Source organism: Trichoplusia ni, chromosome 7 (assembly GCF_003590095.1).
Source record: "Trichoplusia ni isolate ovarian cell line Hi5 chromosome 7, tn1, whole genome shotgun sequence".
Lineage (NCBI taxonomy): Eukaryota > Metazoa > Arthropoda > Insecta > Lepidoptera > Noctuidae > Trichoplusia > Trichoplusia ni.
In genome coordinates this window covers 8,853,234-8,874,539 of record NC_039484.1, presented here as the reverse complement: position 1 = coordinate 8,874,539, position 21,306 = coordinate 8,853,234, and the positions used below count along the sequence as shown (strand labels likewise).

The 21,306-nt window shown below is 34.2% G+C and overlaps 2 protein-coding genes across 2 annotated transcripts in view; both read left to right on the top strand.

The window, feature by feature from the left end:
* Nucleotides 1-11,745, top strand: part of LOC113496217 (G-protein coupled receptor moody-like) — a 100,907-nt gene extending 89,162 nt beyond the window's left edge. The window contains exons 3-5 of the mRNA XM_026875382.1: nt 7,407-7,887; nt 10,522-10,760; nt 10,894-11,745. Of these exons, the coding sequence (XP_026731183.1) occupies nt 7,645-7,887; nt 10,522-10,760; nt 10,894-11,737 (1,326 nt within the window). The 5' untranslated portion in view covers nt 7,407-7,644 and the 3' untranslated portion in view covers nt 11,738-11,745. The remainder of the gene's footprint in view (nt 1-7,406; nt 7,888-10,521; nt 10,761-10,893) is intronic.
* A 734-nt stretch (nt 11,746-12,479) lies between these two features.
* LOC113496218 (G-protein coupled receptor moody-like) lies at nt 12,480-21,040 on the top strand. Its single transcript, XM_026875383.1, has 3 exons — nt 12,480-12,690; nt 16,652-16,890; nt 17,084-21,040. Exons 1-3 carry the CDS (start codon nt 12,496-12,498, stop codon nt 17,874-17,876), a joined length of 1,227 nt encoding a protein of 408 aa, XP_026731184.1. The 5' UTR covers nt 12,480-12,495; the 3' UTR covers nt 17,877-21,040.
* The last annotated feature ends 266 nt before the right edge of the window (nt 21,041-21,306 follow it).

Here is a 21,306-nt window from a genome sequence, read left to right as displayed (position 1 = left end):
GCAAACTAGTCTTTTGATGGTGATGTTGTCTCGATTTAGGCTAATGAGACGAGGATCCGATAAAGAAGACTGTGACTTACTTAAGACTGTGAATAGTGCCGCAGTTAACATCATTAGGCTAAATTGCTTGATACGTACTAGCTGCTAACATGGTCACTTACTTGATTTATGGCCAACAGTACAACTTGATATTAATGTTTGGGTTGGATGTATTATTTTGTAATTACCAATTTAAGTAGTAATATCTTCATCTTTTTCCTTCCTCAGAGAATAAATAAACTGAGCTGGTATTTTTTATGTAAAATTGATCTTGTTTTTCAGCTTAAGGACACATAGAAGTTTCATTTGAATCAATTTCCTCAGCACTGCTATGTGTTAGTACGAGTTGTATTTGCCTCGAAGCCAACAATCACGTTGCCACTAAGAGACGACAACTCGTGACGCTGCAACTTTGTGTCTTCTAACACTTAAGACGTCTCATACGCTGACTTATTTAGAGAACGTACTTCTTACTTAGAATATAAATTAGTTTTAGAAGTCAAGTATATTCAAATAGGAAAAACCTTTTAACATAATTTCAGAACATGTATCTAGAATTACTCCAAGATACTTTTGGTTACTTCTACGTGTTAAGTAATTTCTAATTGAAATATGAAAACTTTTTATACCACAAGGATACCGAAAGCTACGTTCGTTGTAGCACGTATTCATACATGTTTGTAACCTGGGCTTATATAATACCGCGAATTAATGCTTAGGCTTATCTCCGACAATGTTAAAGGAGAGTAATGCTTTTGCAGATATAGGTAAACGACATCTAGACCGGCGAAGACGCGCCACCGAGTAATATAAATACATTGGCACAGTATTCGACTGTATGATAACCAACACAACGAGGCTTAAGGGTGACTTATAATTGAGTGACGTCAGCTATTAGCATTGGGCTATCACAGACGTTTGTAAACCACTTGAGTGACATAACTTGAAGCTTAATAATCCACAAATCAATACAGACGCAGTAACTGGTAATATAGGTCGGACACCTACATAAAACGCTGACGCCTTCATAAGCGGCTTAGAACGCTTATTCTGTGGCCATAAAATAATGAAGATTACGTAGAATGGAACCGTGATAATGTTTACGCGTATTCAGGCTCTACTTAGCACACCCCACGCTTTTTTATTGTGACTAATTGAAAATGGCCGTCCGTCTTCGCATTGCCTTGCTCCGTTTCCCGCCTCATTTTGTGCTAGCGATACATTTTGCGACTCGATTGTCGAAAGGTCTTTTTTTCTAATTTACATAACTAGTATCAAATTATTTCGCTATTTTTCTGCTATTTAGTCTGTTCAGCTAGGAATCAGTCATTTAACAACAGAAGACTGACGCACTTAATGTGTGTGTTTATTTCTGACAAAATCGTGATGTTTAAGTATTATGTCATAATTAATTTGTTCAATAACATTCATAAATATGCCTATTATCAATAATTGTATTTTCCCAAAAGGTTAGAAAACGTAAGCGTTCGATCAATATATATATTATGTATATGTATTTGTTATAAACACAAATTAGGTAAGTACTTCAGCGGCATATGAATGTCTATAAATTACTTATAAGGAAAATTACTGAAGGAAATAAATACTGGTAATGCAAACACGTTACACACTTATAATTATGTGATTATTTTAATCGGTATTTGTTGAACTAATCGTAATTATAAAATTGATGATTTTTTTCCCTTTAAATATCGAGGTGTACACTTTTTCAAGAGAACATTGATCATCAATACTTGGCACAATTTGCATTTTAAAACCATAACATAAAAGGATCCAAGCCCTGGTATAAAGTAAATATTCTGAAATAAAAGTTGAGGCAAAAATATAAATAATAAATTCCCATACCTTTTACAGTATCAAAACAAGGAAAACCAAAATTACGTCCATAGTCAGATCTTGACACACTCCAAACTTTTTACTTTAATTCCATTTTTTTGAACTCGCTTTTATTTTGCATTTTCCTTTGTACATCGTTATACTGCCACAAAGTTATTATGCTACTCATTTTTACAGCCTATAAAAACGCAGAAGCGTCTGAATACGTTTATAATCAGATACGAAATCTACGAAGCAAAGGCAACTGCCAAAGTGCCCATTACGTGTTTATATTTTTTTGCACGCGTTTGCGAGCTTCGGTATTAGCAGTATTAGGTAGGTATATTCGTGTGGGTATGACTTATTAAGAATTTTCCGAATTCCTTATAAGAATGTTAGTCACGTATTTTAGGTACTTTTCAAGTCACAGGTATTTTATTCATGTGAACAGGGTTTGTAATCAAGGTGTACCCATGCAAATTGTTTGCATTTTAACAAAAAAAGGTTTTTTTTCTTTTCAGTATCCGTTGTTAAGCATGAATTAAAAGTACAAAAAAATATGAATGTATAATGGTAACGTTTATGTATTGAGAACGGTTATTTAGCAGTAACTGTTCTCAATACCATTGCCAGTTTAGATCCTATATCAAAACACAATAATTTTATTTATTCAGTAAAACACTCAGACTTGCTATAAAATAATATTTTGCAATTCCTCGGAGCTTTGCTGATTATTAAATGTAGCAAGTTTTGTCTCTAGAGGACGAACGGTTTATGATAATCAAAAGGGATTTCGCCAATTATATAAGGATGCAAATTGGAAAGGTCAGATATTATGACTGGGTGGGATAAAACGCTTTCCACTCTTAAATTATAAGTAATTTACGACAAAGCTTCCTCGCTCAAAGATTTTTGACATTCATTTATAATTTATTGCGTATAATGAAAATCTCCAAAATCAAGGTGAGGACGCAATGTATAAATGGAAAACATACCTAAACTTAATGGAACGAAATTTACTTCAATAAGTTATCTTACAGTGACAAAGCATAAAACAAAACAAGAACGTTAAAAGCTTATCGACGTTTAGTGGAATTCTATCTCAAAATACGAATGACGATGGTCACTCAAATCCTGGTTAGCTATAGTTGGGAACTCAAATAGCAGCGTATTTAGGCTTCATTGGGGGGTGACAGTCGAGACCTGCTTGTGGGCGAGGAATCAAATTCTCGGCGTGGGCCGTAACAGGCCCGTCAAAATGTATGCCCGCACTCTGACTTAATTGAAACATATTAAGGGTAAATGTATTTGACATAAATGGTCTATCGCTAATCATTCGCGTAGTAAAAAGATACATTTAAATATGACGCAAAACACTCGATCGGCTTTAGTAAGTGTGGAATACTTACTAACTCTACCTCCCGTAAACTGTGACAGCCAAAACACACCAATTTTATTTGATAAATATGCAAATGAAGATTCTGGTATTTATTAAATTATTTTAAGACAGATTGTCTAATATAATCTTTTTAATAAACTAAAGTTTTCGGCCTAAAATGTTTGATTTGGCACCACGCAGAACATTTGTTATTAAATTTAAGTTGCTACTGGCTACTAAGGTACCTGAATTGTTGTTGGTGATAAAAACGACCGACTAACATAATAAGCCGCTTAACCTAATGTGGTGTTAATGATTATTAAAAAAAAATAAGTTTAATATTTAATAAAACTCACAAACATTTATATGAAACTCGTAAGTAAAATAAGTACTTTGATATGAATGTGTGACTAACTCGTTTAGTTTTCATTTTACGTTCCACTGCACACCCTGTTGTTATTTCAGTGACATTTACTGATGAAATACTGCAATGCATCGCAAACTGAAAAATTGAAACAGTAATTCTGTTGGAATTTTTATTACATTTTATTTTGTGAATTTTGATGTGAGGTGAAAAAGTTAATGAAAATAACGATTTTGTTTTAGTTTTTTCTAAATTCTCTTTGCAACACTATTCAAGCTTGATATTGATCTCCATTCTGCTGTAAATTGTCGCTGTAAACCGGTCAAGAAAACATGACTCATTCTTCTAAGGACTATTTCTCATAACACTTAGGTAGTATTCCACACTCCATACATCAGTTACCTTTCTCAGGTAGTCGCCTAAACTCCTACACTTTTGAAGTTCAAATTACAAGAGATTAGGATATTAAGTGTACTGCTTAATCCATTTAGCAGTGAAAGCGTGATGTTAAGCTTATGACATTATAAATGCTAAAGTTCGGTACTCAATCACGCCGAAACGGCTCAAGGGATTTGGATGAAATTTTGTTCAGAGGCAAAACGTTACCTGAATTAACATAAGATATTTTTTACAAAGAACTTTGAACGAGAGGATCAGATCCATTATTTATTCAAAACCACGCCTGTTCTAGTAGGTATTAGTAGCCCTAGAAGCGTGAGAGAAGAAGGTCTTATTAGGTAACCTAAGAGTTTACTGCTAACCAAAATTCTTAATATCACCCGCAACTTATGCCAAAAAGGATGAAATACCTTGTTAAATTCACTGCAAAAATGAACCTTGCGGTTATACAGATAAGACACATTGTCAAAGTAAATCACTAGATACTATTGTGGATGCCATAATACGAATATGAGATTGTTAATGTTCCATCAAGGCCTAAGGCCAAATTCTCACTGAACTGAGCATGCAACGCAAGTGCCGCAGGGTTATTGGAGCTATAAGCAATTATTTAAGTTAGACAATACAAGTCACAAACACTCTCTAGTCTAGCAGTGACACTACATTATAACTAGGTGTTTGGTTAGTTGGAAACTGAGTTGGATCACTTTATCTGATAACCTGAATGTCTATTCTTGGAGGCACGTGGTATGCCATTCACTGAATATCAGATTTTAGTGATTATAGTACCTACGAGTATGACTCTCCTGTACTAAAGAATAAGTCACAACTTCAAAAAAAAACTTTTTAATAACATATCGTCATCGTGTTTTACAAGGAGCGACTAAGTATCACCTCATCCAACCATATCCTGGTCAACACCCCCCCTTACCCCTTAGTCACACTGGTTGTCAGACTTTCTAGCTTCAGACTACTCGCAACGACTGTCACCGATGTGTAAATAACAGCTGGGACCCACAATTTAACGTGCCTATCGTAAATCCACAATTTTGAACCTTTAAAGCGACAAGATTTAGTTAATACATAGTTAAGGAAACTCGGACGGTTTTATTTAAGACTCCTGACACCCATTAATGCAGAGTGCACTTACTCATAACATTAGACGGTAGGGTCAAGAGATCTCCGGAGTAAAACCCACATTACAAGTTGTTTAAGTTTAGTGTTATTAATTTGTCATGTTAAAGCCAGCTTTTAGGTCAAACGGATAAAAGTTTTGAAGGACCGCTAAAATGGCCAACTAAAAATAAAACTACTGAAAATATTGCGATGCACACTTTGCTGGCTTGGGGGAATCTTCACAGAAAATGTTACATTGCAAACTTGTGTTAGTAAGATGTATGTTTGGTCTAATCATGATATTAGGGGTAGGTACTATTTTTATGCCTCAGAAAGCAAGCTATTGCTTAGCTATTGGTCCGCCTGATAAACACGTATTTTCAGTAGATTTCCGTTCTCTAATATTTACAATGTCGTATTGATTTTAAAACATATAAAAGTACAAAATGTAGCGTTGTTTTGCTTCATCCGTGATTCACTTTATCTTAACTTAACAGTCTTAAGTTATTTAAACAAATCGATAATACGTGTAAAACACATAAAATCGTATATGTATTGCTACGTTTATTTCCACACGTCATAGCCATTACGATCATGTCGGCCTAGAATCACCTCCGGCTAGATATAGGCTGTTCTTCTTTTACGGAGGACAGACAGATTAAGTTTCTTTTTACTTACTAAGTCAAAATATCTATTCTAAAATATCTTTCCTAATACCTCTATTGTATTTGTATATTTTGAAACAAAAATACACTGTAGCTTACATATCTAGATTAGTTTGAAGAGGTCAAAATGGATATTTATGAATAAATAAAATTACTTTTAAAATAAACTTTTCTACCATTTTTAAAGGGCCGAGGGCTATTTAATACGTTGTATAAACTAAAGAAATTAGTTTGACGTCACAGGAAGCTTTCGCTCCATTCTAACTTCCGGAGCGTTAAACATGTACCATATTAGCTGACACTAAACCAATACGACGGCGCCTTAGGTCTTAACTTACATGTACACTTACCTAACGACATTTCAAATAAAATGTTACACCCGTTTCCGATGCAAGGCTACCGCGTATACAGAGTGTTCACAAAATACGTTCATCTTTACGTGAATCTTACGTTTATTTCGAATCATTTCATCATCATAATTGTTTTTTGTTTAGAGCACTGTTATAATGTGATTTTAAACTAATTTTATCAAGACCTGAACCATTCATAAAACATCCCTCAGTGTCTTTATTTTGAGTAAATATGTCATCTGTTTTTTCTATTCTAAAGTAAACCCTTTTATATTCTCCATCTAGAGTATATAACAGAATCATTCAGCCTTGGATCGGTCTCTCCTTTGAAACACGCTGTATAGGTATGGACAGTAATAGGCCACTGATTGATTTAGGTCGACTGCACTACGCTTCGTATTTGCAAGTGCTACGCCATTTTGTCGTGCTAAGCGCTCATTTGTCGCACGTCCGACATATTTATTGGATGCCTATGTGAGCACTTGGGACTGCTTTAAATTCAAACAGTTAGATACAACTGTACAGATAGATATGTATACTTTTAATTGGATAACATGCCGAATTACCTTTGCCTATTTATTATCAGGAGGATAATGAAAATATTGCTTTTGCGATTAAGGTTGTTAAGTTATAAACTACAGGTTAAATTAACAAATGTTAATTATTTTACAAGTGTTTGTTTAACATGTATTTTTTTAAGTTTTATAACTTAAAAAAAATACCGTTTTTTGTTGAATAAATAAATCATACGTTGCGATCTCAATACATACAAAGGACGCAAACATTTTGTACATTTCAGCTTTTTAATTAAAACTGTAAATGGAAACAAATTGCTCATTTCAAACATACACACACACTTAACAATTTCAATCAGCGCAAATATTAATTATTCATCTTGATAAAACAAATAAATACTCATATTTTAAAACAAGTTCGATGAAAGTTGCATTTACGAAGCATAATGTTGTATTCTCTATATTAGTGTTATGAAACAAAAACTGTATATAGTAACGTAAAATGCTATTCCTTATTTACCAAATAAGCGAACAAAATCAACATAAAATTCTGTAAAATACTAAGATAACAACTTTATCATCACCAAATGCTAACAGCTACGGCAATAAAACAACTACTGACAATGGACACACAGAATCCAACATCACAAACACACCATTCATTATCTCTCTTTCATAATACTCATAACATTCCATCTGTTATTTTTGAATTAATAATTAACGAATACAAATTTATCTGTACAGATACTGACGAGAGCGGCGACGAGATAGTGTGTGCTTCCTGAGCAGCTGTGACCTTATAACCCCGCACATCGACAAAATGCTTTATCACCACAACTCTATTACCAACGTAGTGACCGGGACGAAGGTTCGTTATCAGTCGCAGGCGAAACCCGACCACGTAAACATGAACATCAAATGAGTGATGAAATTTATTACCGTGACGCGTTTGTGGACGAATGATGTGCGTTAAACTGTTAAGATGGGTGATCTGCTACCGAGTATACCGAGGAGTACGTTCGCGAGTGAGGTAGAGGGGGGCAACTACAGCCTGGAGGGCGGGGTGCTGGAGTACGGGTCCGACGCGGAGCTGGAGGCGGTGGAGCTGTTCCGGGACTACCCCGAGCCTCTGTTGCGCTTTGCTTCCGTGTGCTGCGTGCTGTTCATGCTGGTCGGCATCCCTGGCAACCTCATCACTATCGTTGCGCTCGCTAGGTGCAAAAAGGTCAGTTGTAGCTATTTTCTAAAAATCTTATTTTTCTGTATTTATTTATAGGCTAGCTAGATTAAAGACCTATAAAAGTCTTAGTTTAAGAGATAGTTTAATTTTATCATCCGAGGACGCAATTACGAAACTAAAATATAAGGGTAAAGGTTGAATACTGATAATATTTAATTCAAAGTTTGACGAACCGTTACAGAGCCCATCTACGTCACTTCAAACTTTGCTGCACACAATTCACCTCAACATTATTTTATTTACCAAAACTAATCGTCATAAAAAATATTCTTTATAATTTTCTAATAATAGTCAACGAATTTATTTCATTAGTCCAATATTACACAAACACCTAACTGTTTATTCAAGTGCGAGCGCACATCATTCTACATTTAAATATTAAAAAGTAACCTAAAAATACCTACCAAATTAATACATTTATTGTATGCGTTACCATCCTTATTTGTGCTATTAGATAAGATTTACGATAATAATGTGTAATTTTACTCACGCTGATAAGCTGCTGTTTTGATGGTCAGTTACAGACAGACAGACATTAGCAAATGTCTTTCCTAATGAGATAGCGCTAAATCATTTACAAACGAAGCGACGCCAACGGGTAAATATTATCACAAGCTTGCTCACCTGTGTTCAGTACAAATCTTTAGTTCGGCCTGCGACATGTTAGAGAATAACATTATTTGGAAATATTATCTAATAGTACCGAATACATATAGTACAGTGACTTCTTGAAATAAATATCTCTCTACACAGTCCATGTAGCTTCTTCTTTTTGAAATACAAGCTCAGAAATTATGATGTTTTTGCTGAAAGAAGGTCTCTATTGCTTATGTCTATCTCTTGCTAATATTTCCAGTAACAAAAAAATAACTGTGAAATGAAAAATGTTAAATACAAAACCTGTTTGTTAATACAGATACATTAAATTGAGTCCGACTTATTAAGCAAAAATATATATTATCTACGGAACATTTATGAAATTGAGCTGTTATTTAAATTGAAAATAATACGTGCTTGTGGTCGTGTGAAAATTATGAGAGTTTTATTTAAAATGGCGTACATTATTTAAATACCTAACCTGTTTAAATGACAAGTACACAAATCAATTTGATCGTATTAAATGCTATAAAATCAACGTTAACGGTATGTTATTTAGTGATCCAAATTATATCTCAATTATGCAAATACCATTTGGTATTTTAACAAATCAATCAACAGTAGAAACTAATATTTTAGTATCATGCCTCAGACAATAGCCCATGCTAACAATCGAAATGTTTACAGAATCTAGGCGTATTTTTTAAAGGTCTTATTTAGCACTTAAACAATGGTTGTGTGGCAGCTTTAATCATTCATCAACTTACTTGATACTGACTGTACAATTGTGGTTAATGATCCTTAAAATAAAGTGATAAGGAACAAGCACGTAATTGTATTAATAGACTAATTATCGTAATTGTTTTTGATGTTAAACACAAACAAATACGTCATAGTAGAGCATTCAGAATTGATCTTTAGTCCAAAGATCATTTTGTTCAGTATGTAAGTATAAGTTACTTTGAAAATAATGCATAGGTTACTTAGCCATTGGACCTCATAGGTTATTTCAAAAAGAAGGTCTTACATTCTACTTTATTAATGTTCATTGATATCTTCATTTATATCTACCAATAGTGAACGTCAGATATGTTAACAACATTGTAGACAGCTTTTATGACAGAAAATTCAGTCTTCATAATTTGATTTCTACGTATCTGAACATTAAACACTAACATGAGTCATCCCAAGAAAGTGATTGTATACTATATACGTGTCTTAAATTGATTAGAATACCTGTCATCATGCCTTACACTCGTAGAAATGAATATGTTTCTGACCACGGCAACCTAGCAACAACTGTCTCACCTACGAATTGACTTTATATCGTCTGTTAATCTATAAAATATCTTTTATTTTACAAACAATCACCTATTTACATTCATTTGTTTTACCGGATGAAAATATATCAAGAATATTTAAACCACACATAAATAAGCCGTACGAGCTCTAAAAATAGAAAAACTACAACCGAGTCACACTAAAGACTTGATTTATTCATCAAAAGTGATAATATCGCAATAAATGCGATGAAATACTGCATGCTGAGCGTAGGTCAGTGATCGCGCCGGTACATACAGAAATAACGTACTTAATTCACTTCTACAATAGTTTTATGCAAATAAATTCAACTTTTAAAGTAATAATAATACTGTGAATTGAGCTCTGTAGAATTAAAGTTTTAAGATCTCGAAATATCTTTTGAAGTGTAACTTAAACTAATGGGCAGTGACTTTTATGTTTTAAACTCCAATTTATTTAGCATTGGACTTACAAGTCAAAGTTTTCATAGTTTACTCTAACAGCAGGAGTAACATCTTTAAACCAACTGTAGTCTCTGTCTTTAGTACTGTACTGTACTGTCTTAACTAATGCTTAAATAGCAAGAATAATAAATAAAACTTTGACTCGTTTTCTTTTAATAGACCCCTGATAGAGATAGTTATACATAGGATGGTGCTCTTGATGACATTATCATCATGATATGCTGTTGTGTATTGAAATACATAATATACTTTGCAGGTTCGTAACGCTACGGCTGTCTTCATTATGAACCTGTCATGCTCCGACCTTCTGTTCTGCTGCTTCAACCTTCCTCTCGCCGCTTCCACATTCTGGAGACGGTCCTGGGCACACGGCAGGATCCTTTGCCGCATGTTTCCTCTGGCTAGATACGCACTGGTCGCCGTATCACTGTTCACAGTACTCGCCATCACCATCAACAGATATGTCATGATTTCACATCCAAGGCTATACCCTAAGTAAGTTTATTGTATTCATATTTGTTTACAAAACATGACGTAATTTACACAAGGAAAATTGTATATCAAATATTCGTAGATCATACCAGGAAACTAGATTTTGATTTAATAATTTTATGTATTTTGTCAACAGGTTGTATCGACGCCAGTATCTCGCTGTTATGGTCGCTAGTACGTGGGCTTTCTCATTTGGAGCGTTAATAGCGACGTGGCTAGAGAAATGGGGCCGATTTGGGTTAGACCCTACGATAGGATCGTGTTCAATACTCCCAGATAAAAACAATAGATCTCCAAAGGAATTTCTGTTCGTTGGAGCATTTATGTTGCCTTGTTTGGCTATAGTTATATGCTATGCTCGGATTTTCTGCATAGTAAGAGAAGCTGCAAGGAAATCTCGGGCGCCAGCTCGAGGAAGGTCAAGGCCGGGCTTGGAAGACTCTGCTGTCGGATCAGCCTCAACAGCACTAGAACGATCTCCAGGTCTCGAGAATGGAACCAACCATGTCGCTCCACCTCGCAGAGCACTTCTTGCCCCTCCTGCCTTACACTGTCCTCCGACGCCAGGTCCTGAACGGTCTTCTTCCTCAGGCGTCGACACTTTAGACGGACACGATGAAGAGTGTGCCCTAGACGCTAAACCAAGAACACCGAGTGGCGGAGAAACGGCAAAACGTCTACGACAAGCAGCTGTTGCGCTGAGGCGGTCCCCCGCCTCTGTCAGGCCACCTCGCCTCACAGCAAAAGACAGGAAGTTATTGAAGATGATAATGGCAATAATGTTATCATTCTGGGTTTGTTACTTGCCAATTACATTAACGAAAATATTTCGCGAGTTCACCTCGCATCCTGCCGCGAACATTGCGGGGTATATTCTCATATACTTGACTACGTGTATCAACCCCATAATATACGTTGTGATGTCGAGTGAGTACCGGCAGGCGTACAAGAACCTGCTGATGTGTCGTCGATGGGCGTGACGTTCGCCCGGCGATGGCGCTTCCGAGAAGCGCCCGCCGTGACTAGTCGTAAATCGCTGGACAGCATGAATAACTGCAAATAATGGACACTCAAGTGCATGTGTTTAAAGACTAGTGACCACAAACTGAAGTGCTGTAGTCTCAGCGATAACTTATTGTATACATGTATACGTAGTCGTTACGTATGTAGGCCATTTTATAGTCGCGAACCGTCCGTGATTGTGCTTAGGGGTGAGATGATGATGATGAGCAATTAGAATGTTTTATACTGTAGTAGTTTCATAAAATTGTGAGATCGTGTAAATATAAATTGTCTAATATTTAATAATCTCGTGTATCCAATACTCAATAGCCATAGCGATATGCAGGATGCCTAACATCCTGTATTGCATTACTCATTCTTATACAGTAAAATCTTGTTATTTATATAATTTATCATCGAATTTCGTGTATTCATATCCTATAGTTTTTCGAAATATGCAATGTAAATTAAGAATGTTTGCAGGTTGCACTAGGTCTACGATTATTAATAAAGTAGGAAAGCAATATTTGAACGATAATGAGGACATGTAACGTTACGGGAAGCCGCGATCTGAAGTAATATATTAATTATTAATCTTGGGCGTACCCGTGACTGCAAAATTGAGTCATTAAGGAAAATACAACAGAACCTATGTTAAGAACATTTTAGTCAATTTGTGTTCATTTGTTGTGGACTGTTGACGGTTGAGTGACGTGTTTTGATAGTGTTGTTAAAAATGGATGAATATGTGAACGAGACTGTTCATGGACTGTCGTATTACCATTCTGATGATGAGTTGGCTGCTGTAGTACTGTTCCCTGACTATCCGGAGCCTCTGCTGCGCTTCGCGTCTGTTTGCTGTGTACTGTACATGCTGATCGGCATCCCGGGGAACCTCATCACTATCGTGGCTCTCGCCAAATGCAAAAAGGTTAGTATTATCCGTGGTTCAAATGACATTCATTTACGAAACTCAAAATCCCACAAATCTAATGTTAATGCCAAGTATTTGCGTGTGTTTTTTCATTATCTGTGTGTTCGTTTATATTTTAATGCTTATCGCACAATAACGTCTTTAATACAACTTTTGTCAAGCTTTATCTTTTTATGAGGTCACGTGAAAAATGTATCTACATTTCAACGTTTTGTAAAACATACCTTTACTTACCGGTACTTTAAGGCACAATTGATGCAGGCAATTGGGAGAAGTAATGAACAACGAAAATATTTAGTTCGATCAAAATATAGACTACGTTCTTACTGGATCATTCCCGTCTCTGATTACTAAGCTTCTGCGGTAAGGTTATTATTAGGAATTTAGCAAGATTTCTTAAGAAAATTAGCTGTAAGCTGCGTTATAAGTTCCTTACAGCAAATACTCGTATTTTATATTAAGAATTAAAGACCGCAGTACTCACGTAGAAAGCCGCATCAAACAAGAAACAGAAAATAAACATCATATTTGTACGTACAAAAGCTCTAAACTACAAAGATAACGTGTTTATAATAACTACTAAAAATAAACACACCAACATACATAGTGAGGAAAATACAATTCTCAAAGCACCTTCGTATTTTGTTTATGCATGGATGCACAATCGTACTCATGCAAAACATCGGCTTAAAGTCTTATGTATTTGGGATCTAGCCTATTGTTAGGCACACAATACTTCACATGGGAACGGACGCAAACCCTAGGCCTTCATAACAGCTTAAACCACAAGACAAATGAAACAATATATTTGTTGGTGTAACAATCTATTCTCAAGAACAAAGTTTGCACGAATGTCGTTGACCCGTAACGTAGGCGGGCGACAAATAATATGACGTGATGTGACAAATAATACATTATTGTCGCACTGGAAAGTTTGTTTTAGAACAATAATTAACAAGAACAGAAAAACTTAGGAGATGTTGTCTCGGTGATCAATGCTCTGTACCTTCCATGTACCTACATTTTTCTTCTTATAAAGTGCTTGCAATTCATCTTCATCTTTAGTCATTTCTAAAATTTCAAAAATGAGAACATCTGGTTCAGCTATAGAGACTTTTGTTACAAGTTTAATCACAGCATTTAAATTATTCTTGCTTTCTTGGAGTAAAGAAAGCGGTAAATTTCAGTGTTAAACGATCCTTTATCGTAGGATCTGATAATTAAGCAGTGTTGGTTATTCTGCGAGAAATATGAATTCTAATGGGCAGATCGTCACAATAAAACTAAACAACAATTGAAGTTCGTACAACAATGAAACGTTTTCTAAAACCATTGAAATAACAAACCTACAGCGTTTTTATTTTACACTTGTATCATATTTTAATGAATTTATCCATCACTTTATGATCACTATGAGTATTAGCTTACATATTTAGCTTTGTCCTGATGAATCACACTCTTTTCAAAACTTTGATTCAATCTTATTGTTCTTATTTAATTTACAGCCGAGTAAGATTAAAAACATGCCTTCGGATATGACTCAAAGAATAAAGAACTCTAAAAATGATAAATAGAGAAAAGCAGACTTTTATTAGCATATCGTGGGATGATATTAATTAAAGTGTACAACAAAGTCCCAAAAGAGATTAGAGCTTTATAAAGTTGAGACTGGCTTATTGAACACTGCACCTAAACAAAAGAGGATTTAAAAAATATAAGAGGTTTTTTCTTAAAAACTTAAACGGCTCAACAGAGATTTTGAATGCCGCGATGTGAAAAAGAAATATCTAACTTAGTAGATTAGTAAGGAGCCATTAAGTCTTAGTGTGAATAGTCTATCCTAAACTGTTCTATAATGTTTGTGCATTTCTATGATCTCAATTTGATATTCAAAAACATTTAACATACGCGATGTATGAAAATTGCCCTCAATCTTTTATCCAAGCATACCTGTGCACTAACAATAAGCTCTTAAGCAGTATCGTTGTCATTTAAGAAGTGTGACGGCGCATTACGTTTGGCGTAGCTATGCATTAGCGTCTCGCTTCCACGACGGCAAGATATCCGCTTTAAGAGATCATAGTACAGGCCCTGTACGCAGGAGATAAAACTAAACAAATGTGGGTATGTAACATTGTTTCTCGCGATATGTCATTGACCCTTTCTCCCTAAAACTTGCCCCTTAGGTGTGCTGAATCGCGAAATAGGTTTTAGTAAAGAGATACAGTATATTGGGATATAGAGCGTTATAGTAGAACTGTTTTTGTGACGTTACGAGTATCATCGTGCTTTCGAGGATAGTCAAATATCGATTTTTGGGTTAACAGTTAATCCACAGCAGTAATAATGGTTGTCGAACAGTGACAGCGCAATACACGGCGTAGAGCGACACCTCTTAATAATGTTAGTTTAAGACCTCGTAGGCCCCAAGATGGTTTTTTTTATTTTCAACTGTACCGGTATTAATGGTTACAAGTTTTCATTGTTTTTAAACGAGTATATAGGTACTTACCTTAGCTCACTAGAAGTATACAGGAAAATCTGTCTGCCTCAGTAGTTGGTTATTGTTAACACCTAAAGTAATTTCATAATTTTATTTATACTAGCTTTAAATGAATTGATTCATTTGAGTTGTTAAATTAATAAACAATTTTTTTTTCTACACTTTCTGCATCAAAAGTCTTATATTCCAAAAAACCTTTTACCTAATATTTCCTAAAACATAAAAAATATATTCATTTCTAAAATAGGTTTTGATTAACTTTCATAACAAATCTTGGAACCATTTACAAAAAAATCTCGGACTATTGAGTCAGACGCAATAAAATGCCAATAGATCTTGACTAAATATTTACTAGCTAACAAGTCAAAATATTAATATTAGAAGAATGGGCCTTTTATCTTAAGCTATATTCACAATACAGTAATATCATTTTTAGACCTGATTTTTAGAATGTGGCATTATTATATGTATATTAAATAAAAAACGAACGCATTTCGTTTACATTTAGTAATTTCACAACTTTGGAAATAAGACCATTCCACCAGACAAAATCATAATTTAGTTTAAAAAAAATACACGCTGTACATATATAATTTATTTACCTAAAATGAAATTTGTCATCGGTTTTATTGTGGCAATTTTGGATTGACATGGTATTAAAAAGCTCCTTCTGCCAACAATAACGGTATTTTAGTTTTAAGAAAGTCTGGAAAGACTGCCTGGCTCTTTACCTAAATGGTATTTCCCGCATACAAACCCCGTTTTATTACCCGAAGGAAAAAATATAAACAAGTTAGGATGAATAATCATTATAAGTATTTGTTTTAATACATAAACAATGTTATTGTTAATCCTGTAACCGAATGACGTTGGCTATTGACGTCACTAATATATTCCACTTACAATCCGTGTTATAAAATTACTCACATTCATTTATACTAATTTAATGGATTTGATCATTAATAATTCTAAAGTGTTCATTCAATTGCATCTGATTTCAGTTGATTTACGTGAATCAATATAATATCAGTAATATTATATTTAACAAAAAATAATGACGGAAATGAAGTCCCCATTTAATTAAAATACAAAACTCTAATTTTCATTGTTACCGTTATTTTGTGAACTATATTGTTATCACCAGGTTTAATCCAGTGGTAAATGAGAAGCTGGTCATTCATAGTTTGGGCTTTAATTTATTATCCGGTTTTTATTTTGGAAATATTTATGTTTTAACTGTCATGAAATTATGAATTTATTAGTATACGTACGTGTTCATCTAGCGGACGTGATAATTTCATTAGGGATTATTTTTTAATAACTAACTAAATGTGAAATAATACACTTATTACATAAGGTTAAATAAAACCACAAAATATACCTCTTTCGTCTCCATTTTGTGACGTTATTATTTATTTTATGGCAGTACTTTTCAAATCATTGCTTCTTTCACAGGTTCGCAACGCTACAGCAATATTCATCATCAACTTGTCCCTCTCTGACCTTCTGTTCAGCTGCTTCATTCTACCTCTGGCTGCTTCTACATTCTGGAACAGATCATGGACCCACGGAAGGACACTGTGCCACATGTTCCCATTAGCAAGATATGCTTTGGTTGCTGTGTCGTTGTTCACCGTGCTTGCGATTACAATCAACAGATATGTCATGATTTCTCATCCAAGGCTTTATCCTACGTAAGTATCAAAACAAACTACAAATTTTCTATTTCTAAATTCGTAACTAAAGTAAAATATTTTATTTTCTCATTAGAATATGTATTTTATTTTAATTTATATACCAAACTGTGAATCACTTAACTAAAAGGAGAAGTCTCTAACCCACATATTAATCTAACATCGTTGTTAATGCAATTGTATTTGTCAACAGATTATACACGAAAAAATACTTGTACTTGATGATAGCCAGCATTTGGTTATTCTCTTTCGGAGCACTCATACCGACAAGTCTGGAGGTGTGGGGCCGGTTCAGTTTGGACCACATCACCGGCTCGTGCACCATTGTACCTGATGAAAACGGAGCAACGCCCAAGAAACTTCTTTTCGCGATAGCATTTTTGCTACCCAGTTTGGCAATCATTCTGTGCTATGCCCGAATTCTATGGATAGTTCGTAAAACTGCAAAAAAATCACGAAGTCGTCCTTCTAAGGAAATGAAATCCTTAAACATGAGCACCACAACAATAGAAACTGTCCATTTAGATAAAAGACGACCGTATACCGCTCACTTTCCAATGAACTGCTTCATACAGACAGGTGCGGAGTTGTCATCGTCTTGCGAAAGTTCTGTCCAAGAAGATCCTGAAAAACAAGTCAGTACCCCTGAAATTAAGGCCAGAACACTTGGCAATGAGCCAAGGAACTTCCGTCAAAGTTTTGTGGCCACTATGCGGTGGACAACAACGCCAAAGCCTCGTCTCCCGACGAAAAAGGATAAAAAACTATTGACCATGATTGTGGCAATAATGGTTTCTTTTTGTATCTGCCACCTACCAATCACGTTGGCAAAGACGATTTTTTTGGAGTACACCTCTCATCCAGTCGCGAACGTGGTCGGGTACGCCCTTATTTACATAACCACGTGTGTGAACCCTGTTATATACGTAGTGTTGTCCAGTGAATACAGACAAGCATACAAAAACCTTATCAAATGTGGACGGTGAACATTTTGGATGATTCAATTTAGAATACTCAGAATTGATAGTAAATAGCTGTCCATGACCTGTTTAGTCAAAGTGAACTAAATAGACAGATTTTGTATGGGCGAGGTAAAAGTGTGGTTTATTTTTCATGAATGCAATATATTGTTATATTATTGGTTATTTCACTAAAAAGTGTTACTTATTGATGTTCACAGAAAGAGTAAAAATATATTATATTGCATTAGTGAAAATATTGGCGTTCCAACAATTGTTACATTCCAAATAAAACTAATATCGCTTTTATCAAAATACACCTTTCAGCTTTCTAAGTCAATACGAATCGATTCTACTATTACATTATTCATAGTTTTATGTGATCTGTATGTAAATATCTAATATTAAGCTTTAGCAATAATTTGTAGCAAAGATCTATATATACTAAGACTAGAAAGCAATCAAATTATGGTAATGATGAATGTTTGAAATATTAAAATATAAGTATCTTTAACTGTGAAAATAACAGTTACTTTTGCAATTACTGATTGAACCTAACTGTTTTTCGAGAGCAGTAAAACATTATTAAGACTAAGCTCAATAATATAATCGATATTTTTTCACTCTTAAATGTATACTACGACTTTCAATCAATACTTTTTGTGTACTCATTATTATTTATATGGAACTGAAGCTTGTTACCTCTATGTAGTTTTTACAACATTTGGAACATATTACCGTAAAATAACCGTTACAAATACCCACTCATGTATCTAGCATAAAATTTGTGCGATAAATAATAATACTTATAAGTATTACGATATACCTAAGAGTTTTTTATTAAGAATATTATGGAATATAGTTTACGTTCTAATTACGAAAATTCGAAGGCCTCTTAATTAAAGGTGACGATTGTTTGTCGCGGCCAGTAATGACGTGTTCGTACATTATTGCGGTGGAAATTCTACGTAGTATTCACATACAAAACATACTTAATGATGAACCGTATTCCTTGAGAATAGAAATCAAAATCGTATACCGCAATATCGACGCGATGGCGCACAAACCCGTCATTTTTTGCGGTTGACATATATGTGCTTTGTTCGCTGCTACAAATAATAGTCACCTACCTATAAGGCGTTTCGTACTAGTGTACAATATCAATGTGTGATATTATTGTAAATAAGGAGGATGTCAAAGACATTGAAAAAGTTTCGATAACGATTAATATTGAATCGATGACGGTGCTGTTACATTCGATTGAAGCTGTATACAGATTTGGACAAAGCATGAAGTAAATAAAGAAATGGTATTAATCGTAACATTGTTCTTAGATTTACAACAAGTTTTCATTATTTGTAAACATTTTGATGGTTTATTCTTATTTAATATGGCAGCGGTTCGCTTCAACTTATTATTAGTTAAGTCATCAACAAAGCTTGTAAAATATAAACGCAATCGACAGCGCTTTGATTCGAAAATATTAATTAAACAAATTAAAAGACGACCATTCCAAATGATTGTCTGTTTTTGACGAGATATTGAAATGTTACTAGTGTTTAGAATTAAATGTTTTTTATGATAGAATTATATTATATAGTCGAGATAAGTCGTAACCGAAGATTTCCCAAAGATATGTTATTGTATTTAGGAAATTTATTTAGACAATAGGCATTATCAGTGTATTAATTCGTTCTAATAAAACACTATCCATTAAAAGATTTTCCGATATAAAGACAAATTCCTCGTTTTTTAAGGGTTTATCCGGGCAATAGATGTAAAAAAGAATCAAATACAAATCTGATTAATCTTTGGCAGCAAACAAATTTGTAGAGTAATGAGTTATAAACTTTGACATGGGTCTGATAGGATTAATTTTGTTACGATCTAATAAGAACCATATATACAAATTGTAGACCACAGTTCGGACTTTGAGAAATGCTTTTCAGAGGGTTAACTATTGATTTCAAATTCAGAATCACTTTGCTATTCCAATTTACATTCAAGACAAAACCCTCTCAATTTTCATCAAAAGTGATAATTAATGTGTAAACATAATATTCAAATGGATATTGAATCTCATAGCAATTTAACAGAAGTCGGTCCTCCAAGCAACAATCTACAACCTCACGTTTAAATTCAAAATCCTTAAATTTGAAATCCTGTAAAAGTTTTAAACCAACTGCCTGAAATGAGGTATGAAGTACCAGTCTACAGAATCTTAATATCTCAGGTTTGACATCTAAATTGCAACTTATATTCAAAAAGTTCCAATGGTAATGAGCGGGGTTTAAAGAAACTGTACCAATACTACCACTGTATATAGCATTGATTTAGTTTATTGCACCAAATTATTTAAGTGTAAACTATGTTTTAATACCAATAGAATTAATTATGTTTATTTATTTTTTAATTTAAGTTAATGCACGAGATGTTGCCAGATCGCTGTTCTTGAAAAGCCTTATATCGCTTTCATCTTGGACGTCTCGAAAAGGTTTTACTTGTTAACAGAGTCAATATTCTAAATGCAATTTGCATAGCAAACAACATATTTCTTCAAGAAACTAGGAGAGTCCATAATGAAAAAGCATATATATACTCCTTGTAGTTAAAACTTGGCTTTGTTTAAATACGTTGCTTTAGCCAATAAGGTTACTCTAACCATTAGCTACAATACCATTCATTTGGCCTAAAGATTGATGTCGGTCAATTGAGTTATACAATTGATTGAATCAATTCTCAATCGACACGCAATCTGCAAGATTGATCTAATAATACTTATGCAGGTCACGACATCTATTACCGGGACGACTCCATGAATTGCTTTCCGAAATGGGAGTACTTAAAGAAATTGTTATGTCTGTAGGCGTACATTTTAATTGAAAACCCAAATTAAAGGTGTTCCTTATCAGAAATAGAGTACTGTAGTTAAAACTATTACTTTTCATGACTTAATAATAATGTGTAAAATATCCGATGATTGGAAATTTGATGCCATTTTCTGTTGGTGGTCATGTGACAGCTCGTGCATTTAAGGAACTGTTATTAAATACTCTTTTGTATGACATGTATAAGAACGTAAGTGGAACACCAAGACGTGTAGGTACCAAAGAACCAACGACCGGGGCCACAACCCTTAAGCCATTGTACTTACCAAAGATATAAATAAAATAAATTATGAGACTACTGGATATATTGTATTTTATTTCAAAGTGATGCAACATATGACATATTCCAGGATAGACATACTGGCCTATGGCAAAGCCAAAGCTTATACTAATTGTTCTTGAAAATACGGATAAATAAAACAAATAAAAAAATGAAATTATCTTTGAATTAACAGCTGCAGGAAATGTCTGACTATACAAGTATAACAACAAGAATGATGCCGTACAAACCCTAACAGTCTTGTATAAAAAATCGACACTCAAAGAAAAATGGTAGTTTAAAATAATAA

Bases quoted from the DNA above. Each gene is read 5' to 3' on its own strand.
- LOC113496218 (XM_026875383.1), top strand. From the start codon at position 12,496: ATGGATGAATATGTGAACGAGACTGTTCATGGACTGTCGTATTACCAT. The intron at 12,691-16,651 runs GTTAGTATTATC...CTTCTTTCACAG, and splicing joins CTCTCGCCAAATGCAAAAAG to GTTCGCAACGCTACAGCAAT. The intron at 16,891-17,083 runs GTAAGTATCAAA...ATTTGTCAACAG, and splicing joins CATCCAAGGCTTTATCCTAC to ATTATACACGAAAAAATACT.